The sequence below is a fragment of the Chamaea fasciata genome, unplaced genomic scaffold (assembly GCF_029207755.1).
Source record: "Chamaea fasciata isolate MVZ Bird 193981 ecotype frontalis unplaced genomic scaffold, bChaFas1.0.hap1 SCAF_4, whole genome shotgun sequence".
In the NCBI taxonomy this organism is placed as follows: Eukaryota; Metazoa; Chordata; class Aves; order Passeriformes; family Sylviidae; genus Chamaea; species Chamaea fasciata.
In genome coordinates, this window is record NW_027094089.1 from 45,963,474 (window position 1) to 45,987,178 (window position 23,705).

The following is a 23,705-nucleotide window of genomic DNA, read 5'->3' on the forward strand; positions in this document are numbered from 1 at the left end:
CACATCATTGCATGAATTGTGGTTTTAAGAGAAAAAAGATATGGCAGTTAAAATCCCTCTCTCTTGTAAACCGTTGGCTAGCTAGAAAGCATGAACTTCCCACAAAACAATGAAGGGAGTAGAGGATAGAGAATATTCATAGCAATCAGATAAAGGGGACCAGAGTAAACCGAGACAAGTATTCTGAAGTGACTGGAACCCCTCATAGACCATCATGAAAAGGACATATCTAAAGGGAGTTGAGAATTTGGGACAAAGATGGATCTCTGATGTAGGAGGAACTAGATGAATTTTCAAGACTAAAAAATCAAGCATGAGTGATGGACAAGGTGGGCGGGGACCAGGCTCCTTGCTATCCCCCAAACCAAGGAACATCCTAGCAGCTACTGCTAGCAGCACTTTAAACCAGACAAAAGGAAGTACTTTTCACATGACATGTAATTAAATTTATGGCATTGCTGTTACCCAATGGTGGAGACCAGATGTCAGGATGATGCATGAATTATCTCAGTTTTGGGTATCCCAGTGATTCCCCATAATTGTTTGATCAATTCTTTAGAGTGGGAGAGGGAGACTTGTGTGTAGCCGTGAAGATTTCAATACGTGCACACAGACTGGTAGCAGCCATGATGGGTTGTGATCATGAATAGAACAAGCAAAGGATTTGCTCCTTGTCTTCGGGAGTCTGGGAACTTCTTTTCCAATTTCACATGCAGTAGTGGGTAGAGGCAGAGATAAATGCATCTGATGTGACTCTGTACCGTAGATGAGACAGAACATGGGAGGTTTAAAAGGGTCTTTCCTTCAAGGAAACCAAACACATATATAAGACCAGCACTGACATGAAAAGAATTTCCTCATTCATTTCCTTGGGAAGTAATTTGAACACATTATCCTCACTTGTCCTTGAATCTAGTGTTTGCTCTGTGTATAGAGATGAACATTTGTACAGAACAGGTTTTATATAGTTACACAGGATATAAGCTATCTATTTACATTTTACTCCTGCTTATTACATCTTTGAATATTTGTGGTGTTTCCTTTTAGGATTCCAGAGACATCTACATGCAGTGTGAAGTCTTTCACAGCTGAGAAGTTAGTGGCTGATATGTTTGCCATCACATGAGTCTTTCTACTAATGCGAATTGTCCTACCACCCATATATCTAGGAGTCCACCCTAAAATAAATTACCTTGAAAAGTTATTGCCTTGCTAAGAAAAATTTGCTTTGATATCAGACACTAGAGCTTTGAATCTGAAGGCATATGATTCAGGATGGAGATGTGCTTTGCTCCATCTTACTTCCACACAGACGTTGAATTGTCCCTGGTGCCCATTCTCATAGCCTCAGGCTCCAGGCTGAGTGTCTGTGTATTGCTGTGGAGTCTAGCCTGTGCTGTGTGTTGTTTTAAGGACTACAGCAGGACCCAGATCTCCCAATTAATATCTCAGGAACCAGAAGAGCTTGCATTTTGTGATTTTGTATAAAATGCAGATATTTCTGATGCATTAAAGGCTTATCCTCCTCAGTTACCACAATAACAGGGTGGGGGTCAGTGGATGATGAAGTACTGCTTGCTTACAGCTTGCTTACAGCTCTTCCTCACCTTGCTATTTTGGGCCCCATACATAATAGTGCTGTTCCTTGAGAAATAATACTGTGATTGTGTGGATTTCTTACTGTGTTTGTACATTTTTGTTTGTTTCGATCACTCATATACACACAGTTCTCTAGCAATGAGCATGTTTGTACACAGATTAAATAAAATAGGTAAGCAATTTGATAGAGATAAATGGAAGTGTCTCATATCAGCTTTTGTGAGATATTTTGCTCCTCTTTGTAGTTATTTGATAGACTTACAAAAAGAGATAGATACAGAACTTAAGTAAGAAATACTTGGAGATCAAAGTGAAACTGACCTTGCAGTTATCTTGGGATTTAATTATTAACTCATCCCCATTTTGGAAGTGCTAAGCTACGGACAGAACCTACTGCTGCTGTTGCTGCAAGAGGAGTGGTTGATTGTCCTTGCTGGGGAATTTGTTTGTTCTCCAAGGTGGGATTCAGCAGCAGAGACTGTATCTTGCCTGGTCAGCCCTGGCTCTTGGAAGCTCCTGCACACAGCTTGGTGTGGCTGTCTCTGTGATCACTGATCCATGAGCATGATGTGTGGCCTGTTCTTGACCCTGGCATTTCAAGGATTTTTTTGATTTCATGCAGGTAATGTTAGAAAACATAAATGCTGCAGGTTTCTATGTATTTAAAAATGTATTTGTCAGACCTTCCATCGTCTCTCACGAGTCAGAAGGAAATGGTAGTCCCTCTACATATTATCTCTCCTTGACTGCCTAGTTTAGGCTTGTCAGGAAGAGTGAATGGTTATGGACTGAGTGAATCTGAACAGGGAATTAGGCAAATGGATTCCCTACTGGCAAAAAACACAGTGGTACAATTTCATGGTTCTTCACAGCATACAGCTGCTAAGTGGAAATGATCTTTTTTTATGGCTTAGCAAGCAAAGTCCAAACCCAGACACACCTCTGCAGACAAGAAATAATTCTGACCTTTCACACTTCAGGAACAAAAGAGCTATGGGAACACTGGCAAACACAAACAAAAAAATGCTTGCAATTTAGCTAAATACTTACACATGAATTTTGCACAGTGCAAAATCTTTGACAGGATATTTATGTCAGGAAAACTTCCAAGACAATATGCAGTTTACCAGCTCCTGCAGCAATGTAGACACATTGGATCTCAACACAACACTGGATACAAAGGAAAATACATCATGCATGCAAGATTTGCGTTTACTATGTTCTGAGCTTAGCTGCAAAAAAAAAATGCTATGCATAAGACCCGGTTTCAATCACCCAAAATGCCACATTTCATTGGTAAATACAAAGCAGTTGGGGAAAGTGAGGGAAGTTGAGATATCAGATCTGGCAGGATGGGCACACTGGATCTGGTTCACCCGTCAGGGCTGGCTTTGGTTGCAGTGGGAAGGGAATGCTGCCAGGTGGTTGCCAAGGCAAATTTATCTCCTGGTGGCCTTCCCTTGGTTTGGACTACTGGGGGTGCAGATGCTTTACCGTATGCCAGGACTAGTAACAAACTCTTGGATGCGAACACCTGTGGATGTTGTCAAGCTAGGTTAATTCACATAGATGGGAAAGTGTTGCCCATATGCTCTTAAATACAGGGTTCACCAAAGCAACTGTGGCCTCTGGCTATAAAGCAACCTACCTCACACCCCAAAACTAGTGCTTGAATGGTCTTTGTGTTGCCTTTTTCCCAACCTGGAAATGAAACTTGAGATAATTTTAGTAAAGAGGTAATAAAAGAGCAGATATTTATTTGAAGGCCTTCAGGGGCAGTTATGGAAAAATGTCCACAAAAGCCCACCCTCCCAAGGATGAGAAGGTTTTTTAATAGGTTTTTTATTTTATAAGTTTTAGGAAATCAGCATAATTGATAAAAAACACCAATTAGGAGGACAAGTGGTGATGCAATTTCCCCCCCTCCAGGTGAAGCCCCTTCTCCGGAGCCCCGCCTAGGCACCAGCTGTACTTTGTCTGTGAAAATGTGTCTCAAAAAGCTGTTCTCTGCTTTGCTTCCCTGGAGGAACCAAGATAACATAGAGGCCCGGCACCTCCCAGGGCTTGGAGCTCTGGAATTTATTTTGTCTTTCTGCCTAGGGAAAGGCCATGGAAAAGTAATGGGAAAACTAGTCACTAATACAATAGACTACAGAGCTACAGGTATTTGTGGGAAGAATATGGAGAACATATCAAAGAAAAAAGACAAAAACCAAACAGCATCACTGGTGCTCTGGGCATCACTTTGTTCTTTCCCCAAAGCAGCAGCATGGCCCCAGACCATCTACAGAGCTGTCTGGTTTTGGCTGGACAAATCCAGCCTTATTTAACAAAAAAATAGGCCTCACCTAGACTGAGGGCAGTCATCTACCAGAACTACAGGGCCAGACCCCAAACCTTGGAAATGAAACGTAGCTCAATCAAAGGCAATGGGGAAAAAAAGTCACCTGGAAAGAGTTAGCCATTCAACATGGAGGCAAGGGGGGAGGGCATGCTGCTTTAATTGTTTTATAGTATGAAAAATTTTGTGACTGAATTAAAGCCCTACTATTTGGACTGGATGATGTTACGTAATTCTCAGAAATGAGAGCAGCTGGACACAGTACAGATACCTCCTACCAAGCCCTGCAGTGCACAGAACATCATTTATCAAGGCTGTAAAAAAAATACATTTATTGAAGGACTTGGAAGTGAAATTTGACAGGCTGGCTTGGCTCTTAGCTGTCTGGATTTCATTTACAGCTCCTCTGTTTCATTTTCTGCTAAAATAAATAAATAAATTAAGCTGTCTTTGCCCACTTTCCCTAACTGCTTTTTAGCATGCCTGTGGGTAAATCCAGTGCAGAGAGCCCAGGGGTATTGATGAGAATGTTGCTAACCTTGTAATGGCAATATTGCTAAACAAGCAAGGGCAAAATCCACATTCAGGAGGATGTGGGGAAAGGCAGACAAGTAATGGAAGTATTAGAAATTACCTGGTTGTTGGAAATCTTCACTCTGAGGAAAACTGAGAACAAGACACAGTCCTGAGCCCACGAAAAAAAGTGACTTTTACTAATACTTATTGCTATTTCCTGATCCTTCCTCTTCCTGCCTTTCACCCACCTCTTCCTGCCAGCTACACCACCACCAGATTTGCCATTTCTTCCTTGCCTTTTCCTCTTTTCTTTACTTATGGAACTGGGGGGCAGGGGAAGAGGGGGGAGAGGTGGGGGGCAGGGGGTGAGGGAGGGGGCAGAAAAATCATAGTTGTGGGGACTGTGTTCTGCCATTTAGATACAGGGCAGATCTCATTGCTTATGCAGTTGCCAAAATGGACCCTGAGCTCATGCTGGTGTTCTTGCCCTGCTTTGCACAGGTGGAAGGTGACACTGGTTGCACTTACGCAACCCATGCTGACTTTCCCACAGCACTCAAGTCTGACAGCAATGTCAGATCATCTCTCCATGGATTATGTGGTTGAGAAATAGCTGATGCTATTTTTTAATACTGTTTCCCAAATTGATTAAGAGCCCTTTGGAACATATGTCCCTGGATTGGCCAAACAGCCATGCTCCAAAATATTTTGGGACCCAGAAAATCTGGCCCTTTTCCCAGGAAATTTCTCATTTGAAAATAAATTAATAAAATTCCCCCTCTGCAGTTTATTCCAGTAATACCATCTACGGCTACAAAGTTTAGGTACATAGCTAAACTTTAAGTAAAATATTTGAAAGCATACAAATGTAAGTACCTGAAATGTTAAAGAATTAAATATGTAACTTCAATTTTAAAGGTCTTGAAAAGCGTGCATGATAGAACTGGGGATAGAAGGATTTTCAATTCTTCCACACTTTGGAAATCAGCTTAGCTCCTTACAGGCCAAATTTTATTTAGCCATCCCTCCCTGCAGTACTTGCCACCAGATTCATGTGAAGGTTTAGGAACTGTTAATGGATTTTTTATCCCTATATTCAGTGTTTTAGGATTCTAAGAATGGCCTGATACCTTCCCTATGCTGGCAGACAACTGCTTACCTAGCAGTGTGCTGGGCCACTAAAGCAGGCGCAGTGATTGCCACTGATGGTTGGACCCTGGGAAGAGGAATGCAGCTTTCTGACCTCCCCATAGGCCCCATTCCAGGCATGAGCTGGGCCAGCCATAGTGCTTCCTGTGGCTTTGCACCCTCCCTGTGCTATTGCCATTTTCAAAGTGTGTCTTTTTTCTTCCTGGCTGAAAGATCCTAGCAGATTTTGGGAGAACACCTAGTACAGAGGAGGTCATATGTGCCACCATCCAGCATCAGGGTGCTGGTAATTTGTCACTGGTATTAACTGGGAAGGATCTGAGCAGCAGAGTCAGCATCATCAGGTGGGCAAGGGTCCCAGCAGCACACTGGGCAGCACTAGAAAAACACTAAGAGCCATATTCCGACTCTGGAAGCTAACATGCTGGCTTCAGCAGGAGCCACGTGAATGTAACTGCTGCCAGAGGACAGGCCCCAAAGTTTAGTATTTCTCCAAAAGAAGTATAAAAATAATTATGAGCTTAGCCTGCAAAACTTTGGTCCAAATTCATAACCATCTGGTGTTAGTGGCCTGAAGTCAAACTTCAGGCAAAGGTTTCATTTCACTTATTCTTCATGAGAAAAGCCTTTGGCCAGTGACTGCAGCTTTGCTTATTACTGATGGCGCTTCATACCTCCTGCCTCGCTGAGGGGTAAGGGGGTGCAGAAGCCTGATGCTGCTCTTCTTTGAGTTTAGGCAGGTGGCACTGAGCACTGATAGTGGAATTGCTTGGAGCACACAGAAGAATTAAGAAGCTCAATATAATATTTATCCTCTCACCATTTTCACTTCACTGGCATTAAACTTTATCTTCCTAAAAGCCCCTGCCCAAGAGTTTATTGAATGACAAAAAGATTTCCATACTGAAATTAACTCCTACTGCTTCTTATCTATGAGCAAAAACTGTTTTTAGGCTCTTTGTCAAAACAAATCTCAGCTGCATACCAGCTCAGAACTCAGTGAAAACACTATGTGGAAAGCATATACTTTTTCCTGTTCAACTGAAATTTTGCAGACAAAGCCTTCCCATCACAAATACTGGGGACAGGTGCTCTAATTCTGTACAGGGCTAACAGAAGATGGTGACATGGTGAGGTATGTTGATAAGGAGAAATATACAGGTAGAAGTGGCAAACAAGATCTCAGGCTTTTCTGACAACTCCAACAGAAACTTCCCTGCTTATAAAAGTTTCTGATGGAGACTTTTAGACATTGCTTTGTGGTCCAGAAAGTGTTATTCACTAAGCATGAGAGATTTGAGTAAGGAATGACAGTGCTATTGAGCCTGCTTCCGTACAGACATTCTGGCATTTCCATTAAAAATTTTAGGTCAAAACTCAAATGTTCCAGGTGGGAAATTTCTCTTCTCTGCTTTTCTCTGTGTGGTCCAAGTACAGCAGCTTGTGAAAACCATCAGGGTTGTGTTTCTGGATCAAGATAAGTTTTCACCAAAAATACTTCAACTGTTATTTCTGGTCAACAGCACCCCCCTTGCCCCTCCCCGCAAAAAAACACCCCCTCAACCAACAAAAAACAAAACAAACAAAACAAAAAACCAAACCAAACCAAACCAAACAAAAAGCCCAACAAAAAAAGGACGGGGCCGGGAGAGGCAAAGGGAATGCTTATTTTGCTTATCTGCAAAGTGCCCAGTAACCATATTTCCACAAAAGACGCAAGAGCCATAGAACTGAGAAGCCACTTTAAGCTACTTTTCCATCTCATCTTCCTAAAGTTTTTGCTAGCCATTCTCTCATACTTTGATGCTTGATGTTAGACACTGTTCCTTTAGGGCAGCTTATTGTTGTGTGGAAAATGCCAGTGTTTGCAGCACTCTGTGGCAAGTCTTACTAACTGCAAACAGACTGAGATGCTTATCTGACCCTTTACCTTTATGGCACATGTCCATACTGGTAGTCCTTAATGGTTTGAACAAAGCTTCACAGGAGGTCATCCTGGGCAGGCCATCATCGTAACTTGCTGCTTTTTTGCTGTAAACTGTTCCATCTGCATGCTACTGAAGATTTTGCGCCTGGTTTTCTTGCACATTACCTCCTCTGAGGCTTTGCACTTGACATAGAAATTTCCAGAGGTAAACTTTTGGTCTTTAAGGTGCAGAATATAACAGAATACTTTTTTTCTCCTCCTCATCTCTCTTCCAAGACTGTCACTCACTGGGAAGCCTGTTTGTTCTATGCTCTGCTTTTATTCATGCAGCTGTGACTTGCCTCAAGACCCGCTGGGGAGGGAGTACTCCCATGTCAGCACCAGCCTCAGCTTTACATTATCATTCAACGAACACTTTTGTCTTCTCTTGCAGTGTTTGCCAGAATCCTGAAGGCTCCTGAATCCCAAAACATTACTTTTGGGTCTGTGGTGACATTGCAGTGCACAGCGACTGGCCTTCCAGTCCCTACTGTTACCTGGCTGGAAAATGGGAAAGCTGTAAGTGCCTCTTTTTCATGCTTTTGGCACTGGAGGACTGCTATCAGCTGGAATCACAACAGGGCTGGTAGTCAGCACCAGTGGTTTCTATTCCTTGCTAACTTAGCAGCTTGTTTTTCAAACTGGTTGAGTCCAGCTCATCTCTCTGCTGCAGTTTTCTCCTCTGAAAAAAATATTGTCCCCCTTCTCCAGGGTGTTGTATGACTTCATTTGTCACTATCTGGAAAGCCCAAGATGAAGGATGCTGTAGACTCCTTCAACCTTCCTCCAAGCCAGAATTTCTAGGATTTTTTGTGTATTTCTGCAGCTATCTTTTCTTCCCTTTTTAATAATGTGGTGACACTAAAAAGGCAAAATTGGGCATTTGACAGGCAACACAAACCAAGGAGTTAAGTAGAGCAAACTCTCTTGAGGTTAAATACCCGTGGAACAGCATTATACACAGCATATTTGAAGAAGAGAATACATCTGAAAATTTCTACACTGACCTAGATAGATATATAATCAATTTATCCCTGGCCAGAAGTATGTTCTTAAGAAAGGCACACCCTCTTCGGTGGCAGGCACCAAGGGATGCAAATCCACTGTGTCTCATAGGAAAGATTCTGTGGTCTAAGGATCCTGACCATTTAATATGGGTGCTTGCTTTCAATTTGCCTGGCTTTCATGCCTGTGTGTAGGCTATTGTAATGCCTTCATTTCAGTGAACTGAAGACCTGCTTGACTCCTAATATTGCCTGTGTGGGACTGAGCAAGGGACCACAGTCATAGCAGCTCTGCAGCTCAAGCCATGGGTTCCTCTAGTCTTTATGTCCTTAAGGGGAACCTGTTTTGTACTCTATTTGGTCTTTTGACAGTTTTTAAAGGATGTGAGCCACAGGGCATGATTCTGTGGAGGCAGGTGGAGTGTCTGCTGAGTGCAGGCTGGCTATCACCATCCTGGTTTGTATCTTGTCTTTCCATGCATTAAAACACATTATTAAGACCCCATGAAAGCTGTCTGAAGGTTTTCTTGCCTTCCTTGCCTCCTCTATATCTTACTGTGTTCTCCAGTCTGACTAGGGCTAATTTTCTATATTCCCTCAATGTTGCTAGGCAGTGCAGCAAGGGGACCAGATCAGCCTCTGCTGAGACCCATGAGTGCTCAGTGGTTTCTGACAATATTTAGTTTGAGACAACTGCAAGTGTTTATTTAAGACTTCTTCCCCACTCTGAAGGAAACCTTTTGCAGGAGTCTGGGGTGCCTGGGAAGAGCAGTACATTTCCAGGGCACAGACCTGCGCTCTGCTGAGATCCTGATGCATGGGTCCTACAGAAAGCAGAGGCACATGACGTGATACTCAGCCCCTTCCTGGGCCACTGCCTGACTGGTCATATCAGCTCTGCCCCTTTCCTGTCTGAAAAGCATAGCCCTGTCCCAGGAGGGTAGTGCTCCAGATTGCCTCACTTTAAATATGGCAAGGAAACCTTAATGAGAGCCTGTCTCTGGGAGAGTCAGCAGGAAGCCAGTGGACTGGAGATGGCCAATTTGAGGACTGGTTCACAGTAGTAGTGAGTCATTTGAAGATGCAGCATGCCTGTGGCATTATGGTCTCTGAACACTGACCTGTAATTGTCCTGAGGCTCGAAGAAGTGGAGTCAGCTGACCTTACTGAGCTGCCCTGGAAGAGGAGTATGGAAACTCCTCTGTGCAGCAGCTGCCTGGCCTACCTAAATAGAAACACAATTAATTTTCCTCCCACTAAGCACCACAGGACATCATGGACCTTATAATGTAGTTTTCCACATATCCAGGAATAAATGAGTCAGGTGTGAAGATTAGATGTCTCTAATTTCCTGGTAACTGAGGTGATGTTTTAAAGGCTAAAAAGAGAACTCCTAGAAATAAAATCTCAGGAATGTGCTTGAAAAGGAAAGGGAATCAATTAACACAAGGGAACATCTTGAAGTTTCCAGTAAAGAAAACAACAGATGGCCAGTGTGGAAGTGCTAGGCACCACTGCCTGTGGTTTTCCACTGTACATGGTGCATACTGCCTGTACTGCTTGCAGTGACCTGAGCTACCTCTTCGTTCTGCGTCCCAGGCCAGAAGGAACAATCTCCGTTATCTGTGCTCAGCAGGCACAGTCCAGCCCTGCCAAAAATGGTACACCTGAGGCCTGAGGAGGCAGCAAGAGCAGAAGACTGGATTAGCACAAGATGCTCACGGCAAGTAGCCACCTATCCCACCAAGATGCTTGAAGGCAGAGGTGGCCTATAGGAAATACCTCCTTCCCACTGAGAAGGTCCCTGCCCCATTTTAGTGCTGAGTGGCTTCTGGAGAGAAAAGGATTCTAAAACAAAATTTGAGCAGCTCTGTGACAAAAGAGATATTTGTGAAAAAAATGTCCCCTGGGCTCCAACCCTCTTGAACTGATTTCATTTTATAAGGCAAAAAATATTCCTGATCCCTCCATCTGCACAGCAACTGACATACCTGGTGCAATACTTACAAACTGTGCTGGTCTGATTATTTAGTGGTTTCTTCCCATGAACATTCTCTCACCATAACTCCATGCTGACTCTGAGTGAGGTAAAACAAATATATTATTTTCAGCATTTTCTTTTCATAGAGAATTCAATCTGCTTACAAGACATGTTACAACACTGATGAGATCCCTCTTGCTTTTTCAATTATTGCTGTCAATATCTATGGGTATTTCACTTCACTGAAAGATCTCATTGAAAGCACATTTTTACCAACCTCCAGGGAGGTCAGATTGATATCTTTGTCTTAGTTACATGTATAGGTAGAGTGCTTTGCTGGGGTGGATCCAGGGAGACAATCTGCAATGTCCTTACAGTCAGGTCACACCTATGGGATGCACAGGCAGCATATCATACTTGAATTGCATTTGATGCTTCCTATCAGGATGAAGATTAGAGCAGGCAATTCTCTTCTTCCTACTGCCTTTCTAGGATAGAATCTGTTTGTACCATGCTCTCCTACTTTAATGAATGCCTTGTTGGCAGGAAAGACCTGATGGTAAATCAAACCTAACTGGCCAAAATCAGCAAGCTTCAAGCTCATTTAACTGGGAATTACTGATGTGGGAGAAGAGCTGGCCAAAATTATCATATTTGCAGCCCCTTCCATATTTCCAGATGCCAGATAAGAAAATCTACCAGACATCTGCTGAAGTATTGCAGCCAGAGCCCTTTCTTTGTTCATGGTTGCTTTGAGAGTATGGCCGTGGTTCTATTAATCCAGAAGCAATGACTTTCAAACTATTTTCTTTTCTTCCTCTGTATAGCGGATGTTCACAAAATCATCTTGTGCCATTCCTTGCTAAGGCATGAAGAGTTAAACAACCTACTGCAAGAAGCCCTGTAGTAATTAGGCAGCTCAATTACATAAACCAGATTATGACTATGACCCACTTGAACTGAAACATAATTGCAGAAATATTGCTGAAGTGTGAAATAGGAGAGATCTTCTAACATTTATTTTTGTGTGTGAAGTCAGCTGCTAAGAAAGCACCAAAGTAATGCCAGCGAGTTTTAACACTCTGCCACTTCTGTCTCCTTGCCACACCTTCCTCTGCTAATTTAAATGCCTGGGACTCTGTCTCAGATTTTTCCTTTGTTTGCTTGTTTGCATCTTTTTTTGAAATATTATTGCACTGGGCTTTCACCTTTTAGGTTTCTGCGGGGTCTATAGCAGAAAGTGTCAAGAGCAGAGTGGTTGATTCCAGACTGCAAGTGTATGTTACCCGGCCTGGCCTGTTCACTTGTCTTGCCACAAACAAACACAGCAAAACTTTTGGAGCCGCAAAAGCAGCAGCAACCATCAGCATTTCAGGTATGAAGGGAAAGAAGAGGCCATTAATTTTTTTAGCCTTTCCTGCTGCGGAAGAGGAAAGGGGTGTGGAGTACTCCGGGGGAAGAGGGGAAGCCTTGCAGAGCTGATAGTGTATGGGGGCCTAAATTTGAGTACAAGTACATCCTCCACCAGGCTATTTCCTCATATACTCTTACACTTTGGAGACTGGCATAGCTATCATTTCCTGAATGTTTGATGCTGTCTTCTACTTTGTGTCCCAGAAGCACACTTGGTAAGTTCATCCATGTGGAGGAAATTGTGGCCATGGCCCAGTGCTGGTATCATCTAACAGCAAAGTGAAAATAGTTTCAAGCAGTTCAGCTTCACAAGGGGTTGGCATCCAGAAAGCAGGGTGGTTGCTGTTAGAGTAGTGTCCTGCCTTGCCTGGAGTTATCTCTTCTCTCAGGAACACCTCCCAAATGTCAAAATAAATTTCCAAAGAGGAGAAATACCTCTGTCAGAGTTAACTAACAGCATTTGTCATACAGGGAGAAAGGTGGAAGCTGGTCCCATCCCTCTTTGGACAGGCAGGGGGATTAAGTTAGAGGAATCACAATAGGACATGGGATGGTAGCCCTGGTAGATTTTAACCAGGCAGGTACTTGCTCATCTCTCTGTGCCTTAGCTTCTGCTCTCTTGAGAAAATAATCATGCACTTTCTTACACTGGGTATTGAAACCTAGCAGGAAACTCTGCCCCATAAGGTACTCAGCACTTGCTGGGCACTTCCCATCCCCACTTCTGCTTTAGCCCATCTGTGTCCTACAAATGTGGTGGAGCGCACAGGTACTTAGGGCTGGTGGAAGTTGTATTCCTCCAGGCCCTGCGTGCTCAGCAGGAGGACAACACCCTCCTAGACCTGAGCAGGAGTCTGCTTTGGCCTTGCCCCAGCTCACAAGGCTCCCAGGACAGAGGTGTTCTGGCCTTGGCTGATGCTCAGTACCTCCTCCCTGTGCTGGCACTGCCCAGCTCCCTGTGGCACTGGAAACTGGGATCACTGCTGTGTGCCAGTGCTGCACCTCCAGCCCTGGCTTCTCCTACTTGTTACAGCTGCTGCCTTAAGTAATGGATATCTATGTGGCTTAAACAGAGGATGCTACCTGCTGGTTACGTAGGATCAGGATAAAAGTGTGGGTTTACAGTGCAAGAGTTCACGTCAGCTGGCATTGCCATCAACAGTCCACTTCCTCCTCATCATTCTTTCTCACTTTACAGTGTTCTGTGTTGGCCAACTTTTCTTCCCCATAAGAAGATACAAAAAAAGGAACAGAATTTAGGTGCACTTTTTTTCATACAGCTTACAGTTCTCAGACATATTTCCTAGCCTGGAAATCTTGACTTATGCATCTCAGAGGGAACAATGAAGTGTCACTGATGTCTTTTCCATTTCTTCTTTCTCCTGGCTCATCACCATTACTGGATCTGGTGCCTCTTGGCAGAATGGAGGTAAGAATGTCTTTCTGTGGTTTTGTGGAGGCTCTTTCTGGGCTGGGAAGAAGAATAATTATGAACCCAGGGGTTTGGTTAATTTGTCTTAAATGAAGGGGTAGGGTTTCTGCATACCAACTGTGCAGATGAGGTTCACCCGAAGGGATCACTGAGGTCTGTTACAGAAGCATAATTGGAGACTAAGCTTGGGTAGATAAGGATGGTTTTGAGTCAAGCCAGCAGTAAGGGTGTTTGAAATATGGTATTGGGGAGAATATTCTGAAGGAAATTCTATTTGGTTACAGATCCACAGTTTCCCTTGACCTTATAAATTTTCATGGCAAAGCTTAACTACAAGTTAAACTCCTGCCTGTTCATGGTTAAAAAATGTATTTTGGTTTGGTGCTCACCAGATGAAGGCAAGAGAAGGTTATTTTTTGTTCCAAGCAGAGTTATAGATGAGTAAAGCCACTTCCATGTGATGAGAAATGAACTTCTGCTTAATAATTTTTGCAGGACTGAATTATTTAGCTGGCTTTTTCTCTTTACAATCCTTTCATGTTTCTATATGCTGCACTGGCTGATCAGTCTGGAAGGAAAACGAGAATGGGAGATGGGCTGGGACCTTCTGGCCATCAGAGAAAAGAGCAGAGCCTGGGAAAGTCTGAGCACGTGGCTTTGTCACTCTGCTGACACAGACCCCCTGCAAAGGCTTTTGATTCCATCCCAGGAGCTTGCAACATTGATTCAGGAAGTTTAAAAGTGATTAAGTAATCATGGCAGACTTATGCCTTACATCTGCACCAATGCAGGTATGACAGGCATGGGGACACAGATCACAGATCAAGTGCTCAGCCCATCTGTCCCCATAGGTGTTAACATTTGCTGCATGATGTTCCCTTTCTGTGACAAACTATTGTGAGAAACAGGTTGTTGATATTTCTCCATTGCTACTTGGTCTGTGTCTCCTTGCATATTTTAGAAAAGCAGAGAAATAAAATGTTAGTACTGTTAGCTCTTCTCAGTCTGCCTCTGCAGCCCCCTGAAGTCAGCAGCACAACTGTCCCTGCTTTTGCCCCTGGGGCACAGGAAGGATGCAACTTTCAGATTAAGCACGATGGGAATCATGAGGAAAATGTAAATAACATTACCCCTGCCATGCCAAGAACAGTTCTAGCAGGGTTCAGGGATCAGTGCATTGCTTTGGAGAAAACTCCTGTGTGCTGGAGAGATCTCATGGACAGTGAGACTAGTGCAGCATGCTGGTGGACTCCTGTGTCACGTGAAGGTGTGTCCATGGAGCCTGGGATGATGCAGTGTCAGAGCATCACTGCCACTTTCATAAGCCTCAAGGGATTAGTGTCTTCCTGTATTTTTTATCTAATGTGACAACATTTAAAAAAAAAAAAAATCATACAGAGCCCAAAACAGAGCAGCTAAAACAGGGTCAGGGAGTGTCATCTGCAGAGAACAACATCTGAAGAACAGAAATGTGTAATCCTTGTGTAATCCCTTGGAGTCCACGTACCTCCAGTTTTCTGAACAAAAACCAGCAAGAAACCCCGGAGTTTACAATGGGTGATTATTTGGACAAGGGAAAGAAATAAAAGGCAAAGATATAAATAGCTCTGTTGACTGCTCCAAATGGTTGGCGTGTTGTGAATTGAACCCTCTGACCCTAGTTACACTGACTGAATGAGCAGTGGGGACAGCTGCACCCAGCCCTCCTCCCTGCCCTGATTTGGCCATTCCCCACACAGAGGGAGTCTGTTCTCCCAGCTTTGCCTCCCGTACCAAGGACACTGCATCCCACAGGCTGTCTCAGCAGAGGGCACCTCCTCTACCCCCAGACCTTGCTGCTGTTGGGTGACCCTGGGAGCTGCTGGAAGCGCGGCTGACCTGTGCATTGCCCTTACCCTGCTGCTCCCTTTTGATGGCCACGGGGAAGAAAGGAGGAAGGGAGTGGGGGAGAGATCTCCTTCTAGATGCAAATAACATGGAAAAGATAAACAAATTGCCCTCGAACATGACCCTACTGTGAGTTTTATTGCTCTTGCAAAACTCTGTCTCCATGCTATATGGCAGGACTTTGCAAAATGGGAGATGTGGTGAAGAGAGAAGATGCACCTTGCAGAGAAACACCGGGAATAAAAACACAGAGACTTGTTCCTTCCTTGTCTCTGAGTCCCCCAGCTAAAGGTGTGGAAGAGGGGCAGGGTCAGGAGTGATGCAGGAGCTGAGGAAGGGCAGGCAGGAGTTTGGTCTGATCTTGTGAAAAATTCCCTGGCCCCTGCTCATCAAGTCTATCTTAAATTAAACTCTAACTCTTGTTAGACAGCACAGAAAAAATCTTAAGTTATCACAGGACTGCAGAAAGCAGCATGGCTGATCCCTACTTCAGGGGAGCAGGAAACTAAAATATTTTCCCATTAGAGCTTAGGGGCAGGGTGAGGGGCCATGCTAGGTCATGCTTCTGTGTGATTACTCAATCTTTAGTCCATTTATAATGTTAACAACTCTTGAGCAGAGCCTCATCCCTGGAGTTCACCTGTGCTGGCAACAGGATACCCTGCAGAAGTTTCATTCTTGGATTATATAGTCACTCAAACATTTACCATCTCCTCTGCCCTCTGTTAGCCTTACGCATGCCACTTTATTCAGAAACAGGGCCATTGTGTTCACGTGGCTGTTTAGATCTGTGAGCTTACTGTGTGTGTGCTCTTGTCCTTGACAGCAAGCTGTACAAGGGTGACACAGGCTACTGCAGCACATACAGAGGTGAGGTGTGTAGTGCTATCTTGGCGAAAAATGCTCTTGTTTTCTTCAACTCCTCGTATGCTGACCCAGAGGAGACCCAAGAGCTGCTTGTGCACACTGCCTGGACTGAACTGAAAATGGTGAGTTCATTCTGCCAACCGGCTGCTGAGTCTCTGCTGTGTAACTACATCTTCCAAGAGTGCAATCCCTCGGGAGCTGGGCCAGCTCCAAAACCAGTGTGCAGGTAAATGAAGAAAAACGTGCTCATATTTCACTTTCATTTCATGGGGATGTGTACACAGCAGGGGAGTGGTGAGGGATTGTCCAGGCTTGCAGTAGCAAGTGGAACTGAGTGAAGCTGTGCCTTCTAGGGTTGCACAGGTTTTCCCTTTGCTCTCTCCTCTGCACACACAGACTGATTCAGCTCTCACTGTGCAAATGGCTAGGGTATGGTCTGAATTTGAAGTCAAGACCTTTATATTATATCAGGTGTTTGGAAGACAGTGTTGAAAGGAATATCCATTTGAATTACATAAATAGTTTCAATAATTAACATATTGTTATCTGTTAACTCTTACTAGGCCAGTATGTATATGTTTTATTACTATAAAGAGTAATTGCTTCTTTGGAATTTTGACTAAATATGGCTTCAGAAGATGCAACGAATCTGGCCAAGGCAATATGCCAATCATTTAGCACTTCCTGCTATGACAAAATTGTGAAAAAAAAGATGAGACCAGAGACATTGCCTGTGTAATTGTACCTGATAAACCAAAACTCCAATGTGGTTATTATATCCTTCTATATGCAGAGAAATGTGCATTGAAATTGGGCTGACAGGGACCCTGAGGAGTCCAAAGCATCTCTTACTATAGCTAATCTACTGTTGACAGGTATTTGTAAACACATCCCAGTGACAGACACTTCTGCCTCATTATGCAACCTCCCAAGCAGTCCTTCCCTCGTTGTTCCTTGTTCTCCTTGTCCATGGTCATGGAGGTGACTTTCTTTCTTTCCTCTTTGCATTGAAATGTTACACTTTTCCCAGATTATTTGACTAGAATAAAACAGATTTTTCCAAGCTCTGCACATAGCTTTTGCTCTTCTGCCCAGTCCAGGTTTTGTTATTTTTAACTATAATGTAATTATGATTGTTTGGTGTGCTTTAGAGAGGACAGCCCCAAACATATATATCAGGGTGAAGCTTTTTTTTTTTTTTTTTCCCCCCTGACATATTCAGCCCCTAAAAAACCTAGTCATTACCCATTTCACATTTGGGCAGCTGATATCCCTGCCTAAAGCACACAGTTCTGTTCTTGTCTTCCTTGAAAGAAGACCTTATCTACATTTTAAAATACTATTCAGATTTGTGTTTAGTAGAAGAGTAGCACAAACTCTATTGTCTCAAAGAAAATACAAATCTTTTCTACAGACATGGCAAGCCCACTGCTTGCTGGACTTGGGCCAGATGTCTAATAGTAGTAATTTCTCCAGTTACGTGGGGGCTTTTTAGGACAATCAGCAGCATGTTGTTTTTGTAGTCAGGACCTTTTTTGTTGCTTCAATATCTCTAAAACAAAGGCACAGAGGAAAAGCCCGGTGTGAATGCTGACCATACATTTAGTTTTCTATTTGGTACCTATGCTGCTTTCTATTCTACCATCAACACAGGAGTGGCATATATCCTACAAAAGAAGATTATGTGCTAGTATCCAGAGATAATCATGCAGCCAAGTCCTACAATTTGTTTTTTGCTGGCAGGTTCCTCCCTGCTACTCGCTATTCTGGTCTTTGTCACTGTCCCCTTAAACACATGGTCTCTCTGCCTTTTCTCAAGATCTGTGGCAGTATTTATATCTCAGACACACATGCACAGCCCTTTAATCAGCTCAGGGTTTTGCACAAAGCTCCTCAAGGTATTTCAGTTAGATCTCGGCTTTGCTTCACTTACCCCTGCTCATGAGTGGCCCTGCAGGACCAGAACTCACAGTGATTTAACTGAAGACCTGGGGCACTTCTAAAGTCAGAATTATATAAACCAACATAAATGTGCACTTGATCTTGATGCACCTGAACTAACAGTTACAACATTTGCAAATATACCTAAGTGTTAATGGGCTTGCCTGGAACCATTTTTCTTCAGATTCATGAGTCAATGCTGGGTTTTATTAATTATACCTCCCTCCTTCCCCCTCAATTTTAATGCAGCTTTCTTCATAAGAAAAGTCCTGGAATAGCGTCCTTCCGAATTCCTGTCCTCAGAGAACTTCAGCTGGACAGCAGTTCTTCCAGAGCCCAATACTCCTTTTGATAACTCAGACATCTAATATATACTTCTTAATGGCTAAGAGAGGTCTGGTGGCTCTTGAATACATCTCACATGGTCTTGGTTACTTTCCAATTCTCTTAACTTATTTTTACTGACAACTTTATAGCTTTTTGCAGAAACTGGCTAGATTACACAAATTTTTAGCTGAAATACTTAATGAGTAAGAATTTAACTCTCTCAGATGAGGGAGAGTTCTCCCAGTTTTTGAGGGAAATACTTTCCTCGATGTACGTCCATGTATTTTTATCTTATTGTTTATTTTCTGCACCAATTTTTCTCTTTACATGCTGTTTTTTTTAAAATGCTCATTTGGAGCATTAAAAGGTAGATTTGGAAGCTAGCTAGCAAGAATAGCAACTGATAGGCTGCATAAAGCTTTTATGAAAGTTACGAGGGGTAAAACAAGATGAAATGAAACAGAAGAAAACCACATGGGAGAATTTCACTTAATGTAAATTTAGATGCAAATTGTTTAGAATGAGAATTCTTAAGGGAAAGCTATGCCTCATCTCATAATTCTTGATTACATCTGCCTCTTATCTTTGGTTGTTATTGCAACAGCAGAAGTATTCCCGGTTTCTGTTTCAACCACTGCTGATAGGAAGTGATCAGGCTGTAGGGAACAGTCTCATGTTGGAAAACTCTCACTTTGTTTGGGTGTGTGTGTCCCCACCTACTCTGACATAGTCTCTTGTGGTCCCTAGAAACACTACTGGCAAACTTGCTGTCTTCTGCCATTACTGTTCTTTGTCCATCTGTCATTTACATGACATAATATTCCTAACTATAACCTGAAGCAACATGACCTCAGCAAGCTCTCCCTGCTCAGCATCAGGTGCTACAACCATGTGAACCCAGCTAGAAGTGACTGACCATCCCCCCCTCTGGCTGCTTTACCAGTCTTCCAGGGTGCAGAGAATCTTCCTTTAACCCTGGCACAGACGCATTGCAGAAAAATGGTATTTTGTGTTTTGCAATTGAACACTGAATAAAAGGCTTATTTAAGAATGCTCAGGATGCAGAAATGAACAGACCTAATTCAATCCAGATCTCTCAAGTCTCAGCCAGTGCTTCAAATGCAAGTTTTTCTCATTTCCCTATCTACGTATTTCTTTACTTCACAAAGATAAACTTGCCATCTGGTTGCATTCTGGCTTCCATGGAAGGGAAAAAGGAATAAACCAGGACTGACTAAAACCAAGCACAGAGCAGCTGGGCATTGATGACTTCAGCTTGTTAAATTGATGGGCATTCATTACAGTTGCAGAAAAGCTGTTGCTCTGGTATAGTTCCCAATGGCCTCCATCCTTCAGGTGCTTTAGAGGGTTTGCAGTGTTGTTAGCCGTTGCTGAAACTCATGACCATCTGGTCTTGCCAAAACAGTTGTTTAATTAAAGAGATTACATCAACCCACTAGGTGGTGAATTTGGCTAAATTCTTCACCACAGACCCCAGAAGTACCATTTTCTTTTTGCATCATTGTGTGATGGTTGGAAAAGTTATAGATCTGGGAAAGACTTCAGCTGACCTGTGCAAAATAAATCTCTGCACATAACCTCAAAGCTGATTTTGTCACCTAGACTCTCAAGAAAGGCTACATAAATAAGCAAATCACTGATAAATTGAACAATACAACAAATCCACAGACTTCCCAGTATGGTGTGTTTTCTTGTTTTTCTCTTTTTCTTTTTCTTTTTCTTTTTCTTTTTCTTTTTCTTTTTCTTTTTCTTTTTCTTTTTCTTTTTCTTTTTCTTTTTCTTTTTCTTTTTCTTTTTCTTTTTCTTTTTCTTTTTCTTTTTCTTTTTCTTTTTCTTTTTCTTTTTCTTTTTCTTTTTTCTTTTTCTTTTTCTTTTTTCTGTGCAGGCATAATTTCTCATATTAGGCCCATTTAAACATCTAAAGCAGTTCTTGTCAGTGAATGTTTCACATTGTTATGGAGGTAATACATTAGGTGAGAGACAGGTCACTTTTTACCAGGCAATCTAAAGCTTTTACTGCAGATATCTACAGAGGAAAAATGGATTTAAAATTGCCTGTACACACACTAAAAATTTACATTTTTTTATCCAGTGAGATTAAAAGTATGTGCAAATGTTTAATTAAAGAAGGTTAAGAATTGCAGCTCACCTCTTGCTTTTAGTAGATGACACTTCAGTGTACAATTCATAGAAATCAAGTGAGATTTTTAGAATACATTGAAAATTTTTAACTCTAGAAATGAGAGGGAGACTATTTACAAGAGCATATAGTGACAGCACAAGGGTGAATGTCTTTGAACTGAGAGAGAATAGGTTTAGATTAGATAATAGGAAGAAATTATTTACTGTGAGGGTAGTGAAACACTGGCACAGGTGGCCCAGGGAAGCTGTGGATGCCTCATCCCTGGAAGTGTCCAAGGCCAGATTAGATGGGACTTTGAGCAACCTGGTCCAGTGGAAGGTGCCCCTGTCTGTGGGAGGGAGTTGGAACTAGATGATCTTTGATGTCTTTTCCAACACAAATCATTCTATGATGTTTATTAGTAGAAGATGTCAAAAAATCTGTAGAAAAAGATAGGAATGAACTCCTCATAGCTTGGTGTGTGTTGTGTTTTAGCATAACCCTGCTTCATTAAAAATGTAGATTTGTATGTTCCTTAAAGGAAGCCATTGAATTTCATGCTGTTTCCTTTATGGTTTATGAGCCAGCCAGACTGACTTTAAAGAAGTGTCACCCCGTTAATGGAGCCTGCATAACCCCTGCATATCACTGCTAAGTGCAGCCATTTTTTTTTCAAGCCATTGACAGCTGTATTTCACTGTTTTTTGCAAAACAATGCAGAGAGAATTGCCTCGCTGTAAAGGATCTCTACTGCTTTAAGGAATGGCTCTCAATGGAGGAGAACTCTCAGAAGGGGATTTACAAGCCAGGGCTGATGCTGCTCACTCTTCCTGAATGCAACAGGTTGCCCAGCCTGCACCAGAATCCCGGCTCCTGCACCCACATCCCCTTCTTTGGTAAGGTGGACAGGCTGCTGATTGTCCAGAGAGCTATGCTCTTGGTAAGGGAGAGGGGAAAGGTACAGTCTATAATTTACAACTAAACTAAAAGGCGATGGTGGGTCCTGTCAGCACCTGTGCATGGAACTGGCAGCTGCTTTGGCTGTTTGCCTCTCTTGTGCAACTGTGGTGTGGGAAAAATCCCTCAAGCAAATAAAGCCTGGATCGTTATTTAGAAGACCATAACAATCCCAAAAAAACAGTCTTAATGATAGAAAAATTACCACTCAGGTGCCTTTGTAAATAAACAAGCTGTTGAAGCACTGCTAGAGAGGAAACTTTTTCATGTAATGTGCTTCCAAGTGAGCATCCAGTGATATTGCATCCTGGACAATCCCTCCTTACATCTTGTCTTGTCTATTCACAGATTTTAAGAAGGAGAACATAACCAGTAAGTAGACTGCTCCAGACTATGTTTTTAGAAATGGACATGATATTCTTCATTGAAGCTGCCATTTGCACAATATTTTTGTGTTTTCTGCTGGTACTGGCTGGCTGGATTTTGGTTATTACGGAGGAATGCCTGGGTTTCCACGTCCAAGGCATGGGGAAACACATTTCCAGCTCTTTGGAGGTTGGGGAGACCATGGGCTGGTAACTTTTATGAGAGAGGCACAGTGGTTTTAGATGGTACCCCTCCCTCCAGCTGTTTCCTTTCCTTTCTACCCTTTGCCTCTTATTCCTTCTATCCATATTTGCATTTCTGATTCTGAGGTTGTCCCAGCCTTATATGTTGACATGACATGGTTACCTATGTCAGGCTGGCCTTGCAAGACCTTAAGCTTGCAGCACTTTCCTCAAATCACCTCTGAAGTCTGGCTGTTTCTTGTATAAGCCTTCCATGACTAGTAGTGAGACCCAGACATTTCCTGCAGTGCTGCTTTGACTTCCATCAGGCTCCCACCCTGCTGCTGGTCATGGCTGAAACACACACACCCAATTCTTCCACTCATATAAAATTGCAGTTTTAAGCTCAGACACTGAACTTCATCAAGCAGTTGAAGTCTGAAGATTTTGCAGTGTCAGACACCTTCTTCATGGAGAGACAAAAAGTTTTAAAAAGAAAAAAAAAATCAAGAATTTTGGGGAATATTCTTTCATGGAAAGACCTTGGCTCCATCTGACAACCCAAGACCTAGGGGCCTGGTGATGCAGACGTGGAGACAAGGGCTTCAGCACCCTCTGGGCCAGTGCCTACAGCCTGCAAATACAGCCATCCCTGTCCTTGTAGAGGGACAACAAGAGAGGGGTGTCAGCATATGAGTGGAGTATTTATGGGATGGCATCAGTCTCGCCACAGAGGTTTCAAGACATATCCTCTGTCTCCTGAGTATGCATGATCGTTTTTGTTCAGGTTCCACCACATTTTCCCAGAGTAGCATTGCACAGATATGCAATATTCAGTCATGAACCAGGGAGACTTTAGTAATATTTCTCCCTCTTTTTTACTTTAGACCCATTGTTATGTGCATAAGTGTTTGTTGAGCTTGAACTGAACTGTTTTCTAGCTTGCTATCAAATTATTCACTAATGCCCAGATGGACCAGCTATATTATTCCCTCTGTCCTGTTTGTAGCAAGATTGTCTAGATTGTAGTAAGACAGTCTATGAAAGCAACTGCATTTCCAGAAGGTGAGAAGGATTCAGGAGGTTCTTTCTTAGTGTTGCTCTTGCCCCTAAAGCTCTCCACATTCATCTGTTAAGGTGTCCCACTGATTTTTATTTCAGATCTGTGAAGAAATCTTTTTCATGTTTATTACTAGCTGTGTCAAGAGGCATGTGTCAGGCACTGCTTTCCTTGCCTTTGAATGTGAAACAAATAAAATTCTGGGCTCAGGTACACAAGTATGTTCCAGAACAGCTTAACAAGATTTTACACCTCTGCAGAGCTACAGTTGCCATCATGTGGGGGCTGCTATTGTATTGCTGATGGGAGTCATAAATGGTATTTATGTATCAGTCAAAGAAATACACATTAGAAAATAAAAATATGGAAAACAAAATTATGACAAAAGAACTTCCTGGTTTGTTAATTTTTCTACCAAGGCTAACAATGCAGTGGACCTTAATATATGCCATCCGTCCCAATGTTAGCCTTGGCTCAGCTGAGTTTAGAGATTACTACTATGTATTGAAATGTGTAAGGCTGCATTACCTCTGCTGTCTTCCTGCTTCCTAGATTATGCCAGCATGCATCAAAC

General features: G+C 42.7%; 1 protein-coding gene across 3 annotated transcripts in view; it reads left to right on the forward strand.

Annotated features, from left to right (window-relative positions):
- MUSK (muscle associated receptor tyrosine kinase) overlaps positions 1-23,705 on the forward strand; it is a 54,807-nt gene that overhangs the window by 18,875 nt on the left and 12,227 nt on the right. For 2 of the 3 annotated variants that reach the window (XM_066182390.1, XM_066182391.1), the window contains exons 6-11: positions 7,966-8,090; positions 11,772-11,931; positions 13,392-13,398; positions 16,115-16,381; positions 21,287-21,462; positions 21,872-21,895. In XM_066182390.1, coding sequence (XP_066038487.1) covers positions 7,966-8,090; positions 11,772-11,931; positions 13,392-13,398; positions 16,115-16,381; positions 21,287-21,462; positions 21,872-21,895 — 759 coding nt within the window. The remainder of the gene's footprint in view (positions 1-7,965; positions 8,091-11,771; positions 11,932-13,391; positions 13,399-16,114; positions 16,382-21,286; positions 21,463-21,871; positions 21,896-23,705) is intronic. The other variant, XM_066182392.1, reaches the window with a different exon arrangement.